The following is a 21,011-nucleotide window of genomic DNA, read 5'->3' as shown; positions in this document are numbered from 1 at the left end:
ACAGAGTCAATGTGCAGACTATATACTGGGGGTACCGCTACAGAGTCAATATGGAGACTATATACTGGGGGGTACCGGTACAGAGTCAATGTGGAGACTATATACTGGGGGGGTACCAGTACAGAGTCAATGTGGAGACTTATATGCTGGGGGGTACCGGTACAGGGTCAATGTGGAGACTATATACTGGGGGGTACCGGTATAGAGTCAATGTGGAGACTATATACTGGGGGGTACCGGTACAGGGTCAATGTGGAGACTATATACGGGGGGGTACCGGTATAGAGTCAATGTGGAGACTATATACTGGGGGGTACCAGTACAAAGTCAATGTGGAGACTATATACTGGATGTTACTAGTACAGAGTCAATGTGGAGACTATATACAGGGGGTTACTGGTACAGAGTCAATGTGGAGACTATATACAGGGGGTACCGCTAGAGAGTCAATGTGGAGGCTATATACAGGGGGTTACTGGTACAGAGTCAATGTGGAGACTATATACAGGGGGTACCGGTACAGAGTCAATGTGGAGGCTATATACTGGGGGGTACCGGTACAGAGTCAATGTGGAGACTATATACTGAGGGGTACCAGTACAGAGTCAATGTACGGGGCACCGGTTAGACTAGGTAATTGAGATCATATTTACATGTAGGTTGAGTTATTAAAGTGACTATGCATAGATGATGACAACAGAGAGTAGCAGCGATGTAAAAGGTGTGTGGAGGGGGGCAATGCAAATAGTCTGGGTAGCCATTTTATTAGATGTTCAGGAGTCTTATGGCTTGGGGGTAGAAGCCTCTTGGACCAAGACTTGGCGCTCCGGTACCGCTTGCCATGCAGTAGCAGAGAGAACAGTCTATGACTAGGGTGGCTAGAGTCTTTGACAATTTTAGGGCCTTCCTCTGACACTGCCTGGTATAGAGCCCCCCTGTATGGCAGGAAGATTGGCCCCAGTGATATACTGGGCCATACGCACTACCCTCTGTAGTGCCTTGCGGTCAGCGGCCGAGTAGTTGCCATACCAGGTAGTAGTGCAACCAGTTATGATACCCTCGATGGTGCAGCTGTAGAAACTTTTGAGGATCTGAGGACCCATGCCAAATCTTTTCTGTCTCCTGAGGAGGAATAGGTTTTTGTCTTGCCCTCTTCACAACTGTCTTGGTATGCTTGGACCATTTTATTTTTTATTTTTTTATTTTACCTTTAATTAACCAGGCAAGTCAGTTAAGAACAAATTCTTATTTACAAAGACGGCCTAGGAACAGTGGGTTAACTGCCTGTTCAGGGGCAGAACGACAGATTTGTATGCTCTAACCACTAGGCTACCCTGCCGTTAGTTTGTTGGTTATGTGGACACAAAGGAACTTGAAGCTCTCAACCTGCTCCACTACAGCCCCATGGATGAAACATGGGGGAGTGCTCAGTCCTCTTCTTCCTGTAGTCCACAATGATCTCCTTTGTCTTGATCACATTGAGGGAGAGTTTGTTATCCTGGCATCACGCGGCCAGGTCTTTGACCTCCTCCCTATAGGCTGTCTCGTCGTTGTCGGTGATCAGGCCTACCACTGTTGTGTCATCGGCAAACTTAATGATAGTGTTGGAGTCGTGCCTGGCCATGCAGTCATGAGTGAACAGGGAGTACACGGAGAGACTGAGCACGCACCCCTGAGGGGCCCCTGTATTGAGGATGTGTTGTTACCTACCCTCACCACCTGGGGGTGGCTCGTCAAGAAGTCCAGGATCAAGTTGCAGAGGGAGGTGTTTAGTCCCAGGGACCTTAGCTTATTGATGAGCTTTGAGGGCACTATGGTGTTGAATGCTGAGCTGTAGTCAATGAACAGTATTCTCACATAGGTGTTCCTTTTGTCCAGGTGGGAAAAGGCAGTGAGGAGTGCAATAGAGATGTGAATGGGACTCACCTGATTAAATAATAAAGGATAAAAACAAGTAGTTTAGTTTAGATATTGTCATATTTTTTTCATCTCTAAATCTCTCTTTCAAAATGAATTTATTTGATACTTCTCTCTTCCAGGTGGTCCTCCACCCGACCCCTAACAGCCCCAAAGCCTCAGAGCTCCATAAGATGGCCATCACTAAGGCCTGCCCCGACCAGAACCTTCAGATCAAACTGGCCATCCGCATGGACAAACCGCAGAACATGAAACATTCTGGGTAAGCATGGACAAGCTGCAGATCTGATCTGTACAACTCTTAGAAAGTTTCCCATGGAATGCTCTGCAAATGATTGAGGACCATAATCATAAATATTGTATGACATTGACATACCATTCAGACCACCATCAGGTGTTGGAATTCATTGAGACAATCTATATGAATTATCTTGTGTTTCCGTAGATACACTATAATATTATAGTTGCAGCACATGACTAGATGTCTTATGACCATTCTGCCTGCCTGTTGAGGGCCATTTTGTCCTTGTCTGTTTCACCTTTGGGGAGCAACAAAGCCTCTAGCTTAAAGGCCAAAGTGACTCATTCTCGTTGTGTCAACTCAGGGTCATCCAGTCTGCATGAAACATCATTGTCATCCCTAATGGAAACCACATACATTTCACATGTGATCTTATGTGAAGTTAATGTGATAACATGTGACAACATGTAAAGCAACATGTGATAACATGAAACTACACATGTCAAATGTAAGGTGAAATTCTGTGTTTTTCTGTAAGAGATATTATAAACAGTTATTAGATCAGCCTCTACTTTCCACGTAGGAGGGGATACAGCCTTGTGTATACATTTAGTGTGGGCTAAACCTGGCCATTCTGTTGCTGTTGCTACAACACAGGAAACAATATTAGCCATTTCTCATACCAATGCCATGTAATAAACTTTAACATTGTTTTCTGGAAGGTATTTGTGGGCTTTTGGGAAAAACGTCTGGAAGCGATGGAAGAAGCGTTTCTTTGTCCTGGTGCAGGTAGGTATATAATCAGCCTATGAAATATCAGGTCTGCTCAATTGAAAGGTTATTCAAATTAGTACACCACCAACACCTTAAGAAACATGTGCCTGAAGCAGTGGCGGATTTAGGTATAGGTGACATTGGCAGTCGCCCAGGGCGACATCTTGCAGGGGGCGGCACGGGCACCCGCACAAAAACATCGTAATGGTAACATTTGCGCGATAGGTTTTCTAATGCTCATTTACACGTCATGTCAATGATATCATGTCACTGTGTGGGACTGTGGGTCAATTAACTTTGTCGGACTGGGCGCCCTGATTCTAGTTTGTGAGCTAGGCAGGCTACTACCTGGGAAGGTCTCCCACTCAGAAGTACGAGATGGGGAGGGGGTGGGGGTAGGTTGACCTCAGGGCTCCCCTCTGGGAGCTGGAGGTAGGGGAGCGGGGGAATCTATCAAATAGCGCACCTCTAACTTTGTACAGTACTAATGAAATTAGTAAATCAGTCACACTATGAAGTGCTACCAAGTAAACCACAATTCATTCATAATACTGTGAATATATAGTTTCAGGCATGTTGTTGCTCTTTGATTGTGTGAAGTCATTAAGAATAATATTAAACCAGTCTGCACACCACCAAGGTGAATTGGTTTAGTTTTGACTCTCCGTTTAACCTCTTGCTTCTACTCGGGACGCTTGCGTCCCAACTAGAGCTCTGGAAATGCAAATGCGCTACGCTAAATGCTAATAGTATTAGTTAAAACTCAAAAGTTCATTAAAATACACATGCAGGGTATCGAATTAAAGCTACACTCGTTGTGAATCCAGGCAACAAGTCAGATTTTTAAAATGCTTTTCGGCGAAAGCATGAGAAGCTATTATCTGATAGCATGTAACACCCCAAAAGACCCGCAGGGGACGTAAACAAAATAATTAGCATTTCGGCGTTACACAAACCGCACAATAAAATAGAAAACATTCATTACCTTTCACCATCTTCTTTGTTGGCACTCCTAGATGTCCCATAAACACTATTTGGGTCTTTATTTCGATTAAATCGGTCCATATAAAGCCTAGATATCGTTATATGTAGACTGTGTGATAAACGAAAAAAACATCGTTTCAAAACGTAACGTCATTTTTTTAAATTCAAAAAGTCGACGATAAACTTTCACAAAACACTTCGAAATACGTTTGTAATGCAACTTTAGGTATTAGTAAACGTTAATAAGCAATAAAATTCATCAGGAGGCGATGTAAAGATCATTAGCTGTCCGTCTGGAAAAATGTCCGGCTAGAAACTCAACAAAATATATCCGGTCCTAGACCTGAGGAGATACGGTGCCCTGCATGTGTTTGACCAAGAAAAACTCGAAGGGAAATGACAAGACTCTAGACACCGTGTGGAAGCTGTAGGTACTGCAACCTCAGTCAATTAATTGTGGTTCACTTTTATCAATGGGTTCAATAGCGCATGGATATATTTTCCCATTTTCAGTGATCAGTTTTTCCTGTGCTTTTCGATGTAAATGCCGTTCTGGTAAAGCCACAGCAGTGATTTAACCAGTTTTATAAACGTCTGAGTGTTTTCTATCCACACAGACTAAGCAAATGCATATACTATATTCCTGGCATGAGTAGCAGGGCGCTGAAATGTTGCGCGATTTTTAACAGAATGTTCAAAAAAGTAGAGGGTCGACTTAAGAGGTTAATAAGGGGGGGGGGGGTTGCTGAAGGGGGGGTGTTCCCGAACTGCCACTGGGAAGGGATGGTTTCCACACAAATATAATACCTTTTTAAAGAAGCTCATACTTGAAAAGTCACGACTGATCCTGTAATGTTCCTCAGCACATGAAGGGTATGACGGGTCTGTCCTCTCTCATGCAGGTGAGCCAGTACACCTTTGCCATGTGCAGCTACAGAGAGAAGAAGTCTGAGCCACAGGAGCTGCTACAGCTGGATGGTTACACTGTGGATTACACTGACCCCCAGCCAGGTACATATAGTTGAGGTCGGAAGTTTACATACACCTTAGCCAAATACATTTAAACTCAGTTTTTCACAAATCCTGACATTTGATCCTAGTAAAATGTCCCCGTCTTTGGTCAGTTAGGAACACCACTTAATTTTAAGAATGTGAAATGTCAGAATAATAGTAGAGGGAATGATTTATTTCAGCTTTTATTTCTTTCATCACATTCCCAGTGGGTCAGAAGTTTACATATACTCAATTAGTATTTGGAAGCATTGCCTTTAAATTGTTTAACTTGGGTCAAACGTTTCGGGTAGCCTTCCACAAGCTCCCACAATAAGTTGGGTGAATTTTGGCCCATTCCTCCTGACAGAGCTGGTGTAACTGAGTCAGGTTTGTAGGCCTCCTTGCTCGCACACGCTTTTTCAATTCTGCCAACAAATTTTCTATAAGTTTGAGGTCAGGGCTTTGTGATGGCCACTCCAATACCTTGACTTTGTTGTCCTCAAGCCATTTTGACACAACTTTGGAAGTATGCTTGGGGTCATTGTCCATTTGGAAGACCCATTTGCGACCAAGCTTTAACTTCCTGACTGATGTCTTGAGATGTTGCTTCAATATATCCACATAATTGTCCGCCTCATGATGCCATCTATTTTGTGAAGTGCACCAATCCCTCCTGCAGCAAAGCACCCTCACAACATGATGCTGCCCACCCCCGTGCTTCACGGATGGGATGGTGTTCTTCGGCTTGCAAGCCTCCCCCTTTTTCCTCCAAACATAACGATGGTCATTATGGCCAAACAGTTCTATTTTTGTTTCATCAGAACAGAGGACATTTCTCCAAAAAGTACGATATTTGTCCTCATGTGCCGTTGCAAACTGTAGTCTGTTTTTTATGGCTGATTTGGAGCAGTGGCTTCTTCCTTGCTGAGCGGCCTTTCAGGTTATATCGATATAGGACTCGTTTTACTGTGGATATAGATACTCTTGTACCTGTTTCCGCCAGCATCAGAACACGTCTCCTTCCTGAGCGGTATGACAGCTGCGTGGTCCCATGGTGTTTATACTTGCATACTATTGTTTGTACAGATGAACGTGGTACCTTCAGGCGTTTGGATATTGCTCCCAAGGTTGAACCAGACTTGTGGAGGTCTACAATTTTTCTGAGGTCTTGGCTGATTTCATTTGATTTTCCCATTATGTCAAGCAATGAGGCACTGAGTTTGAAGGTAGGCCTTGAAATACATCCACAGGTACACCTCCGATTGACTCAAATTATGTAAATCAGAAGCTTCTAAAGCCATGACATCCTTTTCTGGAATTTTCCAAGCTGTTTAAAGGCACAGTCAACTTAGTGTATGTAAACTTCTGACCCACTGGAATTGTGATACAGGGAATTATAAGTGAAATAATCTGTCCGTTAACAATTGTTGGAAAAAGGACTTGTGTCATGCACAAAGTAGATGTCCTAACCGACTTGCCAAAACTATCGTTTGTTTTCAAGAAATTTGTGGAGTGATTGGAAAACGAGTTTTAATGACCATCCAAAGTGTATGTAAACTTCAGTCTCTAACTCTATATACACACACGCACACAAGCACAAATGGATGCATGCGCACATACACTTATGCACACACATACACACGCACAACTTGTCCCTGAACCCTCTTCTCTGTCTCTAGGTCTGGATGGTGGGAGAACCTTCTTCAACGCAGTGAAGGAGGGCGACACTGTGATCTTTGCTAGTGATGACGAGCAAGACCGCATCCTGTGGGTCCAGGCCATGTACCGGGCCACCGGTCAGTCCCACAAGCCCGTGCCCCCCACACAGGTCCAGAAACTCAACTCCAAGGGGGGCGCAGCTGCCCAGATGGATGCGCCCATCTCCCAGTTCTGTGAGTAAACCAATACTAAACCTCACCATCAGATCAACCAATCAGAAGGCAGTGTCAGGTTTCATCCCCCCAATCCTGTGACAGCTCTCATCCATAACATTTCACAATGCCATGCGTCTCTCCCCACGCCACACTGCAGGCACATACTGTAAGTGTTACATGTTGCTCTGTGGAACTAACAGTAACACACAGCCACGCACACGCACACACACACACACACGCAGGTAGGCACGCCACCCTCGTTGCTGTATCACACAGAGTACTCAGCATCCTTCGGGCATCCACTCACCATCACCAACCAGTCACACTTCACATGTTTAAAGGTGCAACTTCACATAACGTTTTTCCCCCTTCAGTCTCTCTCTCTCTCTCTCTCTCTCTCTCTCTCTCTCTCTCTCTCTCTCTCTGTGTATCTCTCTCTCTCTCTCTCTCTCTCTCTCTCTCTCTCTCTCTCTCTCTCTCTCTCTGTATCTCTCTCTCTCTCTCTCTCTCTCTGTATCTCTCTCTCTCTCTCTCTGTATCTCTCTCTCTCTCTCTCTCTCTCTCTCTCTCTGTATCTCTCTCTCTCTCTCTGTGTATCTCTCTCTCTCTCTCTCTCTCTCTCTCTCTCTGTATCTCTCTTTCTCTCTCTCTCTGTATCTCTCTCTCTCTCTCTCTCTCTCTCTCTCTCTCTCTGTATCTCTCTCTCTCTCTGTATCTCTCTCTCTGTGTCTCTCTCGCTCTCTCTATCTCTCTCTCTGTATGTCTATCTCTGTATCTCTCTCTCTCTCTCGCTCCCTCTCTCTCTCTCTCGCTATCTCGCTCCCTCCCTCTCTCTCTCTCTCTCTATCTCGCTCCCTCTCTCTAAACATCAACAAAGCTGACAAACTAAAGAGAGAAAGACTAAATGACGCCCGATGAGGTAGAATCTAGACTCAACCACCAAAAAAGATGATTAGGCCATGAAACATCAAGCTTTGAAACTTGTATCGGTATTTTATTAGAATTCCCATTAGCTGTTGCAAAAGCAGCAGCTACTCATCCTGGGGTCCACACAAAACATTAAACAAAATACAGACTTAATTCAGAACATCAATAGACAAGAATAGCTCAAGGACAGAACTACACACATTTGTTTAAAGGCACACGTAGCCTACCTATCAATGCATACACTCAAACTATCTAGGTCAGATTTGAGCCTTTTGAATCCTCTTGAAGCTTTAAAAATCTTTTTATAACATTTTGAGATAACAGTGGTACTTACTCTAAGTGTTATTTTTATGATACTTGCATAATCACCCCAGACCCCAGCCTTCTGTATGGTAGAAAACAACCGCTGTTGACTTTCTGAGTTCTTGCTCACCCTGGCCCTGTCTCGGTCTAACCACTGCTCTGTCAGTCTTCTCTATAGTGTTAACCATTCCTCTACGTGTTACTCTACTTGCACCTTTAAGCAACCTACCTATCTATGATCAGACCTATCCCCACTAGTCCTATACTGGTCAGACCTATCCACACTGCTCAGATACTGGTCAGACCTATCCCCACTAGTCAGATACTGGTCAGACTTATTCCCACTCGTCAGATACTGGTCAGACCTATCCCCACTGGTCCTATACTGGTCAGACCTATCCCCACTGGTCCTATACTGGTCAGACCTATCCCCACTGCTCAGATACTGGTCAGACCTATCCCCACTAGTCAGATACTGGTCAGACTTATTCCCACTCGTCAGATACTGGTCAGACCTATCCCCACTGGTCCTATACTGGTCAGACCTATCCCCACTGCTCAGATACTGGTCAGACCTATCCCCACTAGTCCTATACTGGTCAGACCTATCCACACTGCTCAGATACTGGTCAGACCTATCCCCACTAGTCAGATACTGGTCAGACTTATTCCCACTCGTCAGATACTGGTCAGACCTATCCCCACTGGTCCTATACTGGTCAGACCTATCCCCACTGCTCAGATACTGGTCAGACCTATCCCCACTAGTCAGATACTGGTCAGACCTATCCCCACTAGTCAGATACTGGTCAGACCTATCCCCACTAGTCAGATACTGGTCAGACCTATCCCCACTGCTCAGATACTGGTCAGACCTATTCCCACTAGTCAGATACTGGTCAGACCTATCCCCACTGGTCCTATACTGGTCAGACCTATCCCCACTGGTCCTATACTGATCAGAACTATCCCCACTAGTCAGATACTGGTCAGACCTATCCCCACTAGTCAGATACTGGTCAGACCTATCCCCACTGCTCAGATACTGGTCAGACCTATTCCCACTAGTCAGATACTGGTCAGACCTATCCCCACTGGTCCTATACTGGTCAGACCTATCCCCACTGGTCCTATACTGATCAGAACTATCCCCACTAGTCAGATACTGGTCAGACTTATTCCCACTCGTCAGATACTGGTCAGACCTATCCCCACTGGTCCTATACTGGTCAGACCTATCCCCACTGCTCAGATACTGGTCAGACCTATCCCCACTGGTCCTATACTGGTCAGACCTATCCCCACTGCTCAGATACTGGTCAGACCTATCCCCACTAGTCAGATACTGGTCAGACCTATCCCCACTCGTCATATACTGGTCAGACCTATCCCCACTGGTCCTATACTGGTCAGACCTATCTCCACTGGTCAGATACTGGTCAGACCTATCCCCACTGGTCAGATACTGGTCAGACCTATCCCCACTGGTCATATACTGGTCAGACCTATCCCCACTGCTCAGATACTGGTCAGACCTATCCCCACTGGTCAGATACTGGTCAGACCTATTCCCACTGATCATATACTGGTCAGACCTATCCCCACTAGTCAGATACTAGTCAGACCTATCCCCACTGGTCATATACTGGTCAGACCTATTCCCACTAGTCAGATACTGGTCAGACCTATTCCCACTAGTCAGATCCTGGTCAGACCTATTCCCACTGATCATATACTGGTCAGACCTATCCCCACTAGTCAGATACTGGTCAGATCTATTCCCACTGATCATATACTGGTCAGACCTATCCCCACTAGTCATATACTGGTCAGATCTATTCCCACTGATCATATACTGGTCAGACCTATCCCCACTAGTCAGATACTAGTCAGACCTATCCCCACTAGTCATATACTGGTCAGACCTATTCCCACTGGTCATATACTGGTCAGACCTATTCCCACTGGTCATATACTGGTCAGACCTATCCCCACTGGTCCTATACTGGTCAGACCTATGCCCACTGGTCAGATGCTGCTCAGACCAATCTCCAGTGTTCAGATACCGGTCAGACCTATCCCCACATGTCATATACTGGTCAGACCTATCCCCACTGGTCAGATGCTGCTCAGACCAATCTCCAGTGGTCAGATACTGGTCAGACCTATCCCCACTTGTCCTATACTGGTCAGACCTATCCCCACTGGTCAGCTGCTGGTCAGACCTATCCCCACTGGCCATATACTGGTCAGACCTATCCCCACTGGTCATATACTAGTCAGACCTATCCCCACTGGTCCTATACTGGTCAGACCTATCCCCACTGGCCATATACTGGTCAGACCTATCCCCACTAGTCATATACTGGTCAGATCAATCCCCACTGGTCCTATACTGGTCAGACCTATCCCCACTGGTCAGACACTGTACATTAGCAATATAAAGGTAAGAATACACAAATACACTGAGTGTACAAAACGTTATGCTCTTTCCATGACATAGACTGACTAGGTGAATCCAGGTGAAAGCTATGATCCCTTATTGATGTCGCTTGTTAAATTCATTTCAGTCAGTTTAGATGAAGGGGAAGAGACAGGTTAAAGAAGGATTTCTTAGCCTTGAGACAATTGAGACATTTGATTGAGATTGTGTATGTGTATCATTCAGATTGTGTGAATTGTCAGGATAAAAGATTTAAGTGCCTTTGAACTGGGTTTAGTAGTAGGTGCCAGGTACACCGGTTCATGTCAAGAACTGCAATGTTGCTGGGTTTTCACATTCAACAGTTTCCCAAGTTTCCCATGTGTATCAAGAATGGCCCACCACCCGTATGACATCCAACCAACTTGACACAACTGTGGGACGCATTTGAGTCAAAATGGGCCAGCATCCCTGTGGAACGCTTTCAACACCTTGTAGAGTCCATGCCCAGACGAATTGAGGCTGTTCTGAGGGCAAAAGGGATGCAGCTCAATATTAGGAATGTGCTCTTAATGTTTTGTCCACTCAGTGTATGTCGTAATACGCTTAGGTTGTTGTTGTTTTACATGATAGATCTCATTTACATAAACACACTGAAACCTGAACAGGTTTAACTTAACTTGGGAAATGAACACACATTCTGTTATTTTACAACACTAAAGAACTCACCTTTTAAAACCAGACTGAATGCTGTGCTCACCATTGTTTCCATAAGGTGAGTGCAGTGTTCAGTCTGGTTAACCAGGCTAACTACTAAAGATAATGTATTTTGGTGTGCATCTTTCCTTCAACTCCTTTAGTTATTTTAAGGATTGTTCTAATGCCCAAACCGTTTTCGTTAGAGTCAATGGGTTGTAGAAAAAGCTCTTTTCCCTCCTTATAATATTGGCATTTTTATAACCAGAAAACAATTCAATAATAAAAACATCCATATAGGTTTTTATACTGGAATGGCACTGTTTAGGTAAGACAAAAACACTGTTTAGGTAAGACAAAAACACTGTTTAGGTAAGACAAAAACACTGTTTAGGTAAGACAAAAACACTGTTTAGGTAAGACAAAAACACTGTTTTAGACAAAAAAACACTGTTTAAGACAAAAACACTGTTTAGGTAAGACAAAAACACTGTTTAGGTAAGACAAAAACACTGTTTAGGTAAGACAAAAACACTGTTTAGGTAAGACAAAAACACTGTTTAGGTAAGACAAAAACACTGTTTAGGTAAGACAAAAGCACTCTTTATGTAAGACAAAAACACTATTTTTTTATTTAAAGAAAATCTGTTTTTAATGAATTACTCTTCATCTGTAGCACATTGAAATAAGTAGCTCTAGTATTCAACAGTTTTCATAAATATAATCTATAAATATACATTTTCTGTGGTCTCCATTGGTTTCTTTGTCCAGTATGTGATTGTTATTGTGGTTAGATGGTTACCTCCTCTATATAAGACCAGCCATACTGATGCCATTCAATGCCCCTCACAGTGGCACAGACCTCCTTCCTCTACCGCCCTCCTCTCTGAAACACTGTGCCACACCATGCGTACATGTTTCACCCCACCCTGGTGGTCTTGAATGGCACAGAGGCCATAACATACACAACACATTACTCACCTCTCTCTCTCTCTCTCTCTCTCTCTCTCTCTCTCTCTCTCTCTCTCTCCTCTGAACTTTGCTGCAAATTATTTGTCTGATTCTAGAATGCAATGACAGTTCTGGAGCATTGGTTTGGAATGATAGGAAAGTAGTCTTTCTAAAGGAGAACTTACAGGCTAACTGCAAGTCATTACCAGACGACATCATCTTGCTTTCAGTGGACTCCGATATTCATATCCATATAAGAATAAACTATTCTGATAAAGTGATAACATAAGATGGATATGTCAGGTCTATTGCTATTTAGTTAGCCATATTATGTTATTACTCTACATCCATTTTTCCTCATAGATTCATAAGAGGATACTGGCAGCATTTACACATCATCATCTTAGAAGTAGTAGGTGGTGTTGGACTGCTAGAGCCGGTAAGTGTTTGGTCTAGTGCTCCTCTACACTCTTAGAAAAAACGTGCTATCTAGAACTTAAATGGATTCTTCAACTGTCCCCATAGGATAACTCTTTGAATAACCCTTTTTGGTTCCAGGATGAACCCTTTTGAGTTCCATTTAGAACCATTTTCCGCAGAGGGTCCTACTTGGAACCCAAAATAGTTCTACCTGGAACCAAAAAGGGTTCTACGAGAAACCAAAAATGGTTCTTTGGGGACAGCCGAATAACCATTTTGGAACCCTTTTTTCCAAGAGTGTAGTTAGTATAAGCTGGAGAAAGCAAAGTGAATCTATCATATTGTGATGGTAATGTATAATATATGTTAGAGGTAGTACTGTGAATAAGATAGAACTAGATCAGAATCCAGACTAATTCAACTGCAGCAGAGTGATGAGAACCCTTAACTACTTCTCTCTATCTCTTCTCTATCTTCTCTTGATCTTCTCTCCCTCTCTCTTTCTTTTAATTATATATCTCAATCAATCTTTCTTTCTTTCACTCTTTCCCTGTATACTTTTCACTCTAAATCGATCTCTCTCTTTTTCTCTTCTTCTCTCTTTCCCTTTCTCTTTCTTTCTTTCTTTCTTTCTTTCTTTCTTTCTTTCTTTCTTTCTTTCTTTCTTTCTTTCTTTCTTTCTTTCTTTCTTTCTTTCTCTCTTTCTTTCTCTCTCTCTTTCTCTCTCTCTCTTTCTTTCTCTCTTTCTCTCTCTCTTTCTTTCTTTCTTTCTTTCTATCTCTCTCTATTCTCTCTCTCTTTCTCTCACTCTCTTTCTGTTCTCTCACTTTCTCGCTCTCTTTATCTTTCTTTCTTTCTCTCTCTCCCATGTTGGTACAGGTTGTTGTTTTTTGAGTTGTGTTTTTCTTCCTCATGCTTTGCTTGTTACCCCTCTTTAGTATTGCAGCTGCTAGGTCAGGGTATCTCGTGTTTGCTCTCCTCCAGCCTTGTTGCTAGTCTTTATGTTATTCTGGTTTGTCCCTTCTTACCCCGCTGTCTTCTAGCTGGACTTAAGGGTAAGTGCTTCCCTGTAGCCGGCACAGCTCAGATAATCCCCGACGATTATCTGACAAATGCAACGTGCTTTCTCTCCTCTTTCCCTATCCTCCTCCTCCCCCTCTTAAGTCTCCTCGCTTCATGTCTTTAGACATTAGTAGATAATGTCTTTTTAAGTATGATTTCTTCTCAATTTGAAGTTTTAAGTACCTATTAGCTTACATTCTTGACAGTTTAGGATGCATGTATTTCATTCTTAGGCTTATAATTTGGCTCAGTAATGATTCTACTTTATATGATGGTTATTATTATGATTTTTTTGCATAATTGCCTTCTCTCCTTAATCTTATTGGTGTTCAAGGACCCCTCAGAGTAAAGCATAGAGATCGCCCAATGTGGCATGATGCCATCAGAAAATACAATTCCACAAAATGGCTGCTAGTTGTGACTCCATCAACAGTTATGTAAATTCAATACATTTTTCAAATATATTTGCGTTTCAGAGAGCAGTAGTGGACAGTCCCATTTTTTCCTAACAGAACTTCAGGACTTGTAATCAAGCTTGTTTTGTTTTAGAAAAAGCTTTTCACAACATGAACAAATGATTGAACATTTCCATATTGTTAAATCCATTTTTCAAAGAGTAGAGCAGTTGGAAAGCTATGACGTTGGACATTTTGGTTGAGATTAGTTTGGACCCTTTTAGCAGGGTAACCTGATTCCTCTATACTAACATGGGTCATGCTTTACTATCGAGGGCTCAATTGTTTTGAGTCATTTTCTTTAGTGCTCTATTCACGAGAGTTGGCAAATATGCACGCAGAGTATTCTGAATGCCAATCACAAGAAGTAGCCATTGCCACCCCTTCCCAAACAATACTCTGGATGAAACCCCTTAGTTGATGGGCCTGTAGACAGCAGCTATTCCCCCATAGTAGCACCTTTAGCAGGGAACAGATCTCATTGTGGTTTCTTTTGATTGCCCTTTGATTGCCTGAATTGGGGAACACCTTTGTTATGTATTATTCTGTTGACGGAATTACAGGATTTTAATATCCCCCCCCACCTGCCATCTCCAAAAGAATGATCTAGTTTTTGCATCTGTCGGCTTGATGCTATATACCTATGTACCTGCATCGAATTGTATTGCTACTCTGTTAGAGATACTCCGGTAGTTGGTATGCCTGTTAGTTGTGCTCTATAAAGATCATGAATACACTGCAACATACTCAAGTATTGTCAACTTGCAAATGCCAAGAGAAAAAGGAATGCCCCAAAAAGTGTAATCGAAATGTTGAAATTAGATCTGCAGATGCATGATTTAACATTTTGAAGGCACAATGAAAAGTCAAACTGTTCTATTTTGTCAGTGAGTATTTATTAATTACAGTATTTGCTTATGTTCAGTATGGAAAAACAATCCAGTCTTTTGAATCAATCATCTTGTCTTTAGATGATGATGTCATCACCGATAAGAACTCACAAAATATGATAATGTCCCCCTATAGTCCATTCAGTCTATTATTCCAAAATCAAACTCCATTTTCTCATTTAAAACAAACAGAAAAGATATTCCCCACCCCTTCCTCCTGCCCACCTTCAAGCATTTTCTATCACACATCGCACCTTCACTCTGCCCTTATCGCAAACTTTCTCTCACCCTCACTCTTCCCTGCCCCTGTAACTCTCCCACCCCTTCTACTATCACTTCCTCCCCCACTTTCATGGTAGTCTGATTATCCCTCATCTATTTTTCTCACTTTCTCTCAGTCGTTCTCTCAGTCCCTTTCTTTCTTTCTTTCTTTCTCTCTCTCTTTTCACCCTCTGTTTCCTCTTGCTCCTTTCATCCCACTCTCACACCCTTCACTTTTGAACTTTATCTCCCCCTACAACATTTTTTTTTCTATCACATCTATAATTTCTTCCATGTCTCTCACCTCGCTCTCACCCCTCTCTCACCCCGGCTTTCATCTGTCTCTTACCCTGTGCTTACCCCTCTATCCCTGTTAACTTGTGGTAGGGACTTTTTATTCAGTTCCTAGAGAAACCAGGGATACATATTATTTTGGTCTAGTCCACTCATTTAAAAGATTAAGAAACAAAACATCTCCTAATTTTACACTATAGAAGCCATTGAACCTATAGCTATCCTATCCTCAGCCGTGGCCCTCCATCCTCCTTTTATCTCTCCCTTTCTATGAACATGGGACTGACAGATGTCACTTGAGTTGACAGTTAGTGATGCTATAGTAACCCTCCTCCCAGCCAAGCCCACTCCCTTATCTACACGCCCCGCCCCCCTCACGTCATCCTCACTCCTTTCAGTGTCACACAATTGGACATGGCATCTGTCACTCACCCACCCTGAGGAGAACATGAACATCAACCCCACTCTTGTCTCTATATTGAGTACCCCTCTTCATGCACACCTCATCTCATCACTGATCGAGATCTGACTATTTATATTATGTATCTGGGAAATGGGAGCAATATGTAGGTCTGTCTCATTTTTGATCAGGTACTGGTGATATTCTGCTTTTAGGCTTCTCATCAATGACTGTATTATTCTAGTCATTGTCATGTCAGACAGAAAACATATTGTTATTTCAGAAGGTCATACATGCTAGTGTCTCCTGTACTTTCTTATGGTTCTCTGTCCTCAACTTATACACTCCAGTTTAAAGTACATTTAACAATCATACAACACTAATCAAATACCGTCAAAACATGGGCACTCGTTACTCGACCAGCTCCCAGAATGCATTTGTAAGAAGATAAGCAGTTCCTTAGACGCTAGCGTGTCCGCTACCCAACCTTTATGAAACCTTTCTTCCCTGTAGAATAGAAAACACTCTCCTCTTGCAGTTTTTAATCGACTAGCCTTCATCCTTAAACCAGAGCTATTTGTTAATCTCAATCATTTAAGAAATCACTCTGTTCTCTGATTTCTGTTTTTGTTTTTCAGCACACGACCCATCATTGGTCAGGAACTGAGTGACATTCACCAATCATTCTCGAATGGCAGAATCTATTGAATACACATTACAAATGAGATTTTCATCCTATTCAATTTAACCCACAACTTCCTCAATACACGTTTTGGATCTAAGAAGCCTAAAATGGTAGCAATTGGAATGTTAACAACACATACAGCAAAAAGCTGCAAGTTGATCATGTAAAGCTGTAAGTGTTTAGAATTGTCCCTAGCAAGAGCTCTAGTCAGACTGGCCCAGTATGTTGTACTGTGTTGAGGTACAGAGACATGCTATACTATTTTTCTGTGCTTCACTGATGCCCTCTTCCTCTGAATCCTGTACTTTCCCCTGTGCTGGTTGGCTGGTTGGACACACAGACGCAGACAGAGCTCAGAAACACGGCATGGATGAGTTTATCTCGGCTAACCCCTGCAGCTTTGACCACGCCTCCCTGTTCGAGATCGTCCAGAGGCTCACGTTGGACCACAGGCTCAATGACACCTTCTGCTCCCTGGTGAGTGTCCTTCTCCGTACCCACAGTACCCGTGGAATAAGGATAAATGCACACATTAATAAAATGGATTCCCAAAAGCATCTTAAGGCTAAGTTCATCGTAAGAACCTTCATAGGACCAAATCTCCAAACTGTTTCCCAAAACCATTGTTACTTAAGTTGCACTTGAAAGCGCTCATTATTAACCGACTACCTCAGAGCACTTGTAGAACTGCTACGTGCGTCATTTCGTTAGATGCATTCAATTGACTTCTATTTCGCTAATTGTAGACTGCTGTCTATAATTTTTGCCTCAATATATTTAATGATGTGTAACAACAGGTGCCCAATGATGTGCCAAATCTTGATTTAGTGCATTATTATAGAGTAAGAATTAGAATAAGCTGCCTCAATATGTGCAGCCATGGGTGATAATATCTCTCTAGGAGCTGATCTGTAGTCATTATTGTGGAATAATTCTAATGGTAAGGTAAGATTTGATTGGAGAAAGCTGATCTGAGAGCTTTCTTTTGATCCTGTAAGCGTCGATACTATGCCTCTATGACGTATTTAGTAAGCGGTCTCTATGCGTGGTGTTTTGGGAAACACATGTTACATCTTCGACCATTGTAGGAAAGATGCATCGTTAAAACACCCGTATGCCTAAGTTCCATCTCTATCGGAAACTCTCTCACAGAGGGATGATAGCGCCAAGGTCATGGTTCAGTTTGGGACAAGTGTTTGTTTGTGATTGAGATAATGGTGCTATCCTGCTAAAAACTCTCTTACGTGGTGTTCAAGGGATGGTTCAGCCCGGGCCAGGTGTTTGTCCTGGATGAGTACTGCTCCAGGAATGGCGTGCGTGGGTGTCATAGACACCTGGGTTACCTAGGCGACCTGCTGGAGAGGGCAGACAGAGGAGCCATGATCGACCCCACCCTGCTGCACTACAGCTTTGCTTTCTGCGCATCCCATGTCCACGGAAACAGGTAAAGTCTACACCCCATTCAACCTGGATCTCTCGTTAATCCAAAGTCTTCACATTGGACCAAGAGGAAATGCTCAAGGTCAAAGTGCAGCACTGGGCTTATATGTCTCAGGCAGGGCAACCTACTCACATTATTCTAAATCACCACCATAGTCCATGGCAAGAGAGATGGCTAAACTTCAAACATCCAATATGCACTCAAAGGTCTTCAAATGACAAAAGAAGAGAAGGAAGGAAGGAAAGAAGAGCTGGCCATAGTGAGAGAAGACAAGGGTCAGAGTCCTCTAAAGCATCCGAGCATCTTTTCTTATTGTTTTGGGATTTCCCATTGTTATTGTCATGAATGTTTTGCATATGATTTATTACTATTTTGGTCATTTTGTCCTTTATATTATCATGTTATCATTTTGTCCTGTATGTTATCATGTTATCATTTTGTCCTGTATGTTATCATGGTATCATTTAGTCCTGTATGTTATCATGTTATCATTTTGTCCTGTATGTTATCATGTTATCATTTTGTCCTGTATGTTATCATGTTATCATTTTGTCCTGTATGTTATCATGTTATCATTTTGTCCTGTATGTTATCATGTTATCATTTTGTCCTGTATGTTATCATGGTATCATTTAGTCCTGTATGTTATCATGTTATCATTTTGTCCTGTATGTTATCATGTTATCATTTTGTCCTGTATGTTATCATGGTATCATTTTGTCCTGTATGTTATCATGTTATCATTTTGTCCTGTATGTTATCATGGTATCATTTTGTCCTGTATGTTATCATGTTATCATTTTGTCCTGTATATTATCATGTTATCATTTTGTACTGTATGTTATCATGTTATCATTTTGTCCTGTATGTTATCATGTTATCATTTTGTACTGTATGTTATCATGTTATCATTTTGTCCTGTATGTTATCATGTTATCATTTTGTACTGTATGTTATCATGTTATCATTTTGTCCTGTATGTTATCATGTTATCATTTTGTACTGTGTGTTATCATGTAATCATTTTGTCCTGTATGTTATCATGTTATCATTTTGTACTGTATGTTATCATGTAATCATTTTGTCCTGTATGTTATCATGTTATCATTTTGTACTGCATGTTATCATTTTGTCATCTCTTTTTCTTACTAACCAGATACATATACTTTGTCTTCCACTATTCCTCTTCTCTTTCTCTTATTTTCCGTCCTGGTCTTTTGCTGGCCTGTTTAGTCTCATTATGTAGATGTTGCTCATCCTCCCATGCATCCCTATAAAGTCAGAGAGGGCAGAGGTTACTGGGGGCCACTGATGGGTTGTGAGGGACCCTTTGGCCCTGGCGTCCACCAGAACATAGGACCAGGGGCTGTGGGCTCTAAACGGGGAAGAAAAAATATGAGGTTTAGAAAGAAAAGAGAATCCAAATCATCCAAGAGCCCATCAGGTAAGATACTGTACTGTACAATAACAAACATTGAAGGTTAGTAAACATGCTGAAGAATGATTCTGTTTCACTCACACAAGCAGCAGTACAATCATGGAGACCTAAATTATGACACTGTTTTGGTGTAAATTGCTGTATAGTTCCTTTTTGTAGGGGCTCTAATTGGTGGCTCTGCAACTGCATGATTGGCTGGGCTGATGTTGTGTTTGCGTTGTGTTTTTGTTTTGTTTGTATTGTATGATGTCATCCTCAGGCCTGATGGACTGGGAACAGTGAAGGTGGATGAGAAGGAGCGCTTTGAAGAAATCAAAGAGCGGTTGCGGGTGATCCTGGAACACCAGATCACTAACTTCAGGTGACTGCTTCCTACTGGTCATCCTTCCATCCAACTATCCGGCCTCATCTATTGTTCTGTTCATCATTGTTCATTGTTCCCTAGTGAGTTTAATTTCATTGTGATTCTACTCTCTTATCTTCCTGTAGATATTGTTTCCCGTTCGGCCGTCCAGAGGGAGCGCTGAAGGCCACTCTGTCTTTGCTGGAAAGGGTTTGTACATTTAGATGACTACAATCTTTTCTTCACATTTTACAGAAACTTTGCAGGTCATGAACGATTCACATCTCATCGCTCATATAATCTCATATATACGCTTGAAAAAGGAAATAGAAAATGAAAACTATTGTAAGGTCAACTGTAATTCAGTGGCGAGACTCTAAGGAAGACTTGTCCTGCCCTTTTTCTCACTTTCAGGTGCTGATGAAGGACATTGTGACTCCCGTCCCACAAGAGGAAGTGAAGGGAGTCATCCGTAAATGTTTGGAGCAGGCTGCTCAGCTCAACTACGCTAAAATCACAGAATACGCTCAAATGGAAGGTAACTATCCATCATTTACATATATAGACACACCTTCAGAATGCAATAGCATTTACCTCTGTTGGTAAATTAACTATCCATCATTTACATATATAGACACACCTTCAGAATGCAATAGCATTTACCTCTGTTGGTAAATTAACTATCCATCATTTACATATATAGACACACCTTCAGAATGCAATAGCATTTACCTCTGTTGGTAAATTAACTATCCATCATTTACATATATAGACACACCTTCAGAATGCAATAGCATTTACCTCTGTTGGTAAATTAACTATCCATCATTTACATATATAGACACACCTTCAGAATGCAATAGCATTTACCTCTGTTGGTAAATTATAGGTTGTTGTTGTTTTGAAACATGTAACTGATTGTTTTTCTTTTGATGATTGTAAATTAAATAATGACCTCTTTCAGTATTTAGTGACTTTTGAGTCATTCTGGAGGTGTCTATGTGGAACAAGCGTGTCAACCATTCTGCTCTCTTTCAGAAGTGTCTTTTACACTTTGATTCATATTTTAGCATCCTACAGTGGGAATCATTTCAATATTAACCTGGACAAGAAAACAAGTACTGAAGAAACATACTGATATATCTTTTTTTACATTTTTTACCAGAGATGTGGATTACATTTTTTCTCACATGATGAATTCAAGAGGAGCAGCCTATACAGTATTTTTTCATTTAACAGA

General features: G+C 42.1%; 1 protein-coding gene across 7 annotated transcripts in view; it reads left to right on the top strand.

Annotated features, from left to right (window-relative positions):
- LOC115142418 (calcium-dependent secretion activator 1-like) overlaps positions 1-21,011 on the top strand; it is a 204,625-nt gene that overhangs the window by 148,467 nt on the left and 35,147 nt on the right. For all 7 annotated transcript variants that reach the window (XM_065002615.1, XM_065002610.1, XM_065002607.1 and 4 more), the window contains exons 8-16: positions 2,040-2,179; positions 2,881-2,947; positions 4,819-4,927; positions 6,589-6,801; positions 16,890-17,026; positions 17,806-17,993; positions 19,688-19,789; positions 19,918-19,981; positions 20,186-20,309. In XM_065002615.1, the coding sequence (XP_064858687.1) occupies positions 2,040-2,179; positions 2,881-2,947; positions 4,819-4,927; positions 6,589-6,801; positions 16,890-17,026; positions 17,806-17,993; positions 19,688-19,789; positions 19,918-19,981; positions 20,186-20,309 (1,144 nt within the window). The remainder of the gene's footprint in view (positions 1-2,039; positions 2,180-2,880; positions 2,948-4,818; positions 4,928-6,588; positions 6,802-16,889; positions 17,027-17,805; positions 17,994-19,687; positions 19,790-19,917; positions 19,982-20,185; positions 20,310-21,011) is intronic.

This window comes from Oncorhynchus nerka, linkage group LG2 (genome assembly GCF_034236695.1).
Source record: "Oncorhynchus nerka isolate Pitt River linkage group LG2, Oner_Uvic_2.0, whole genome shotgun sequence".
Taxonomy (NCBI): Eukaryota; Metazoa; Chordata; class Actinopteri; order Salmoniformes; family Salmonidae; genus Oncorhynchus; species Oncorhynchus nerka.
This window is presented reverse-complemented; position numbering and strand designations above follow the sequence as displayed.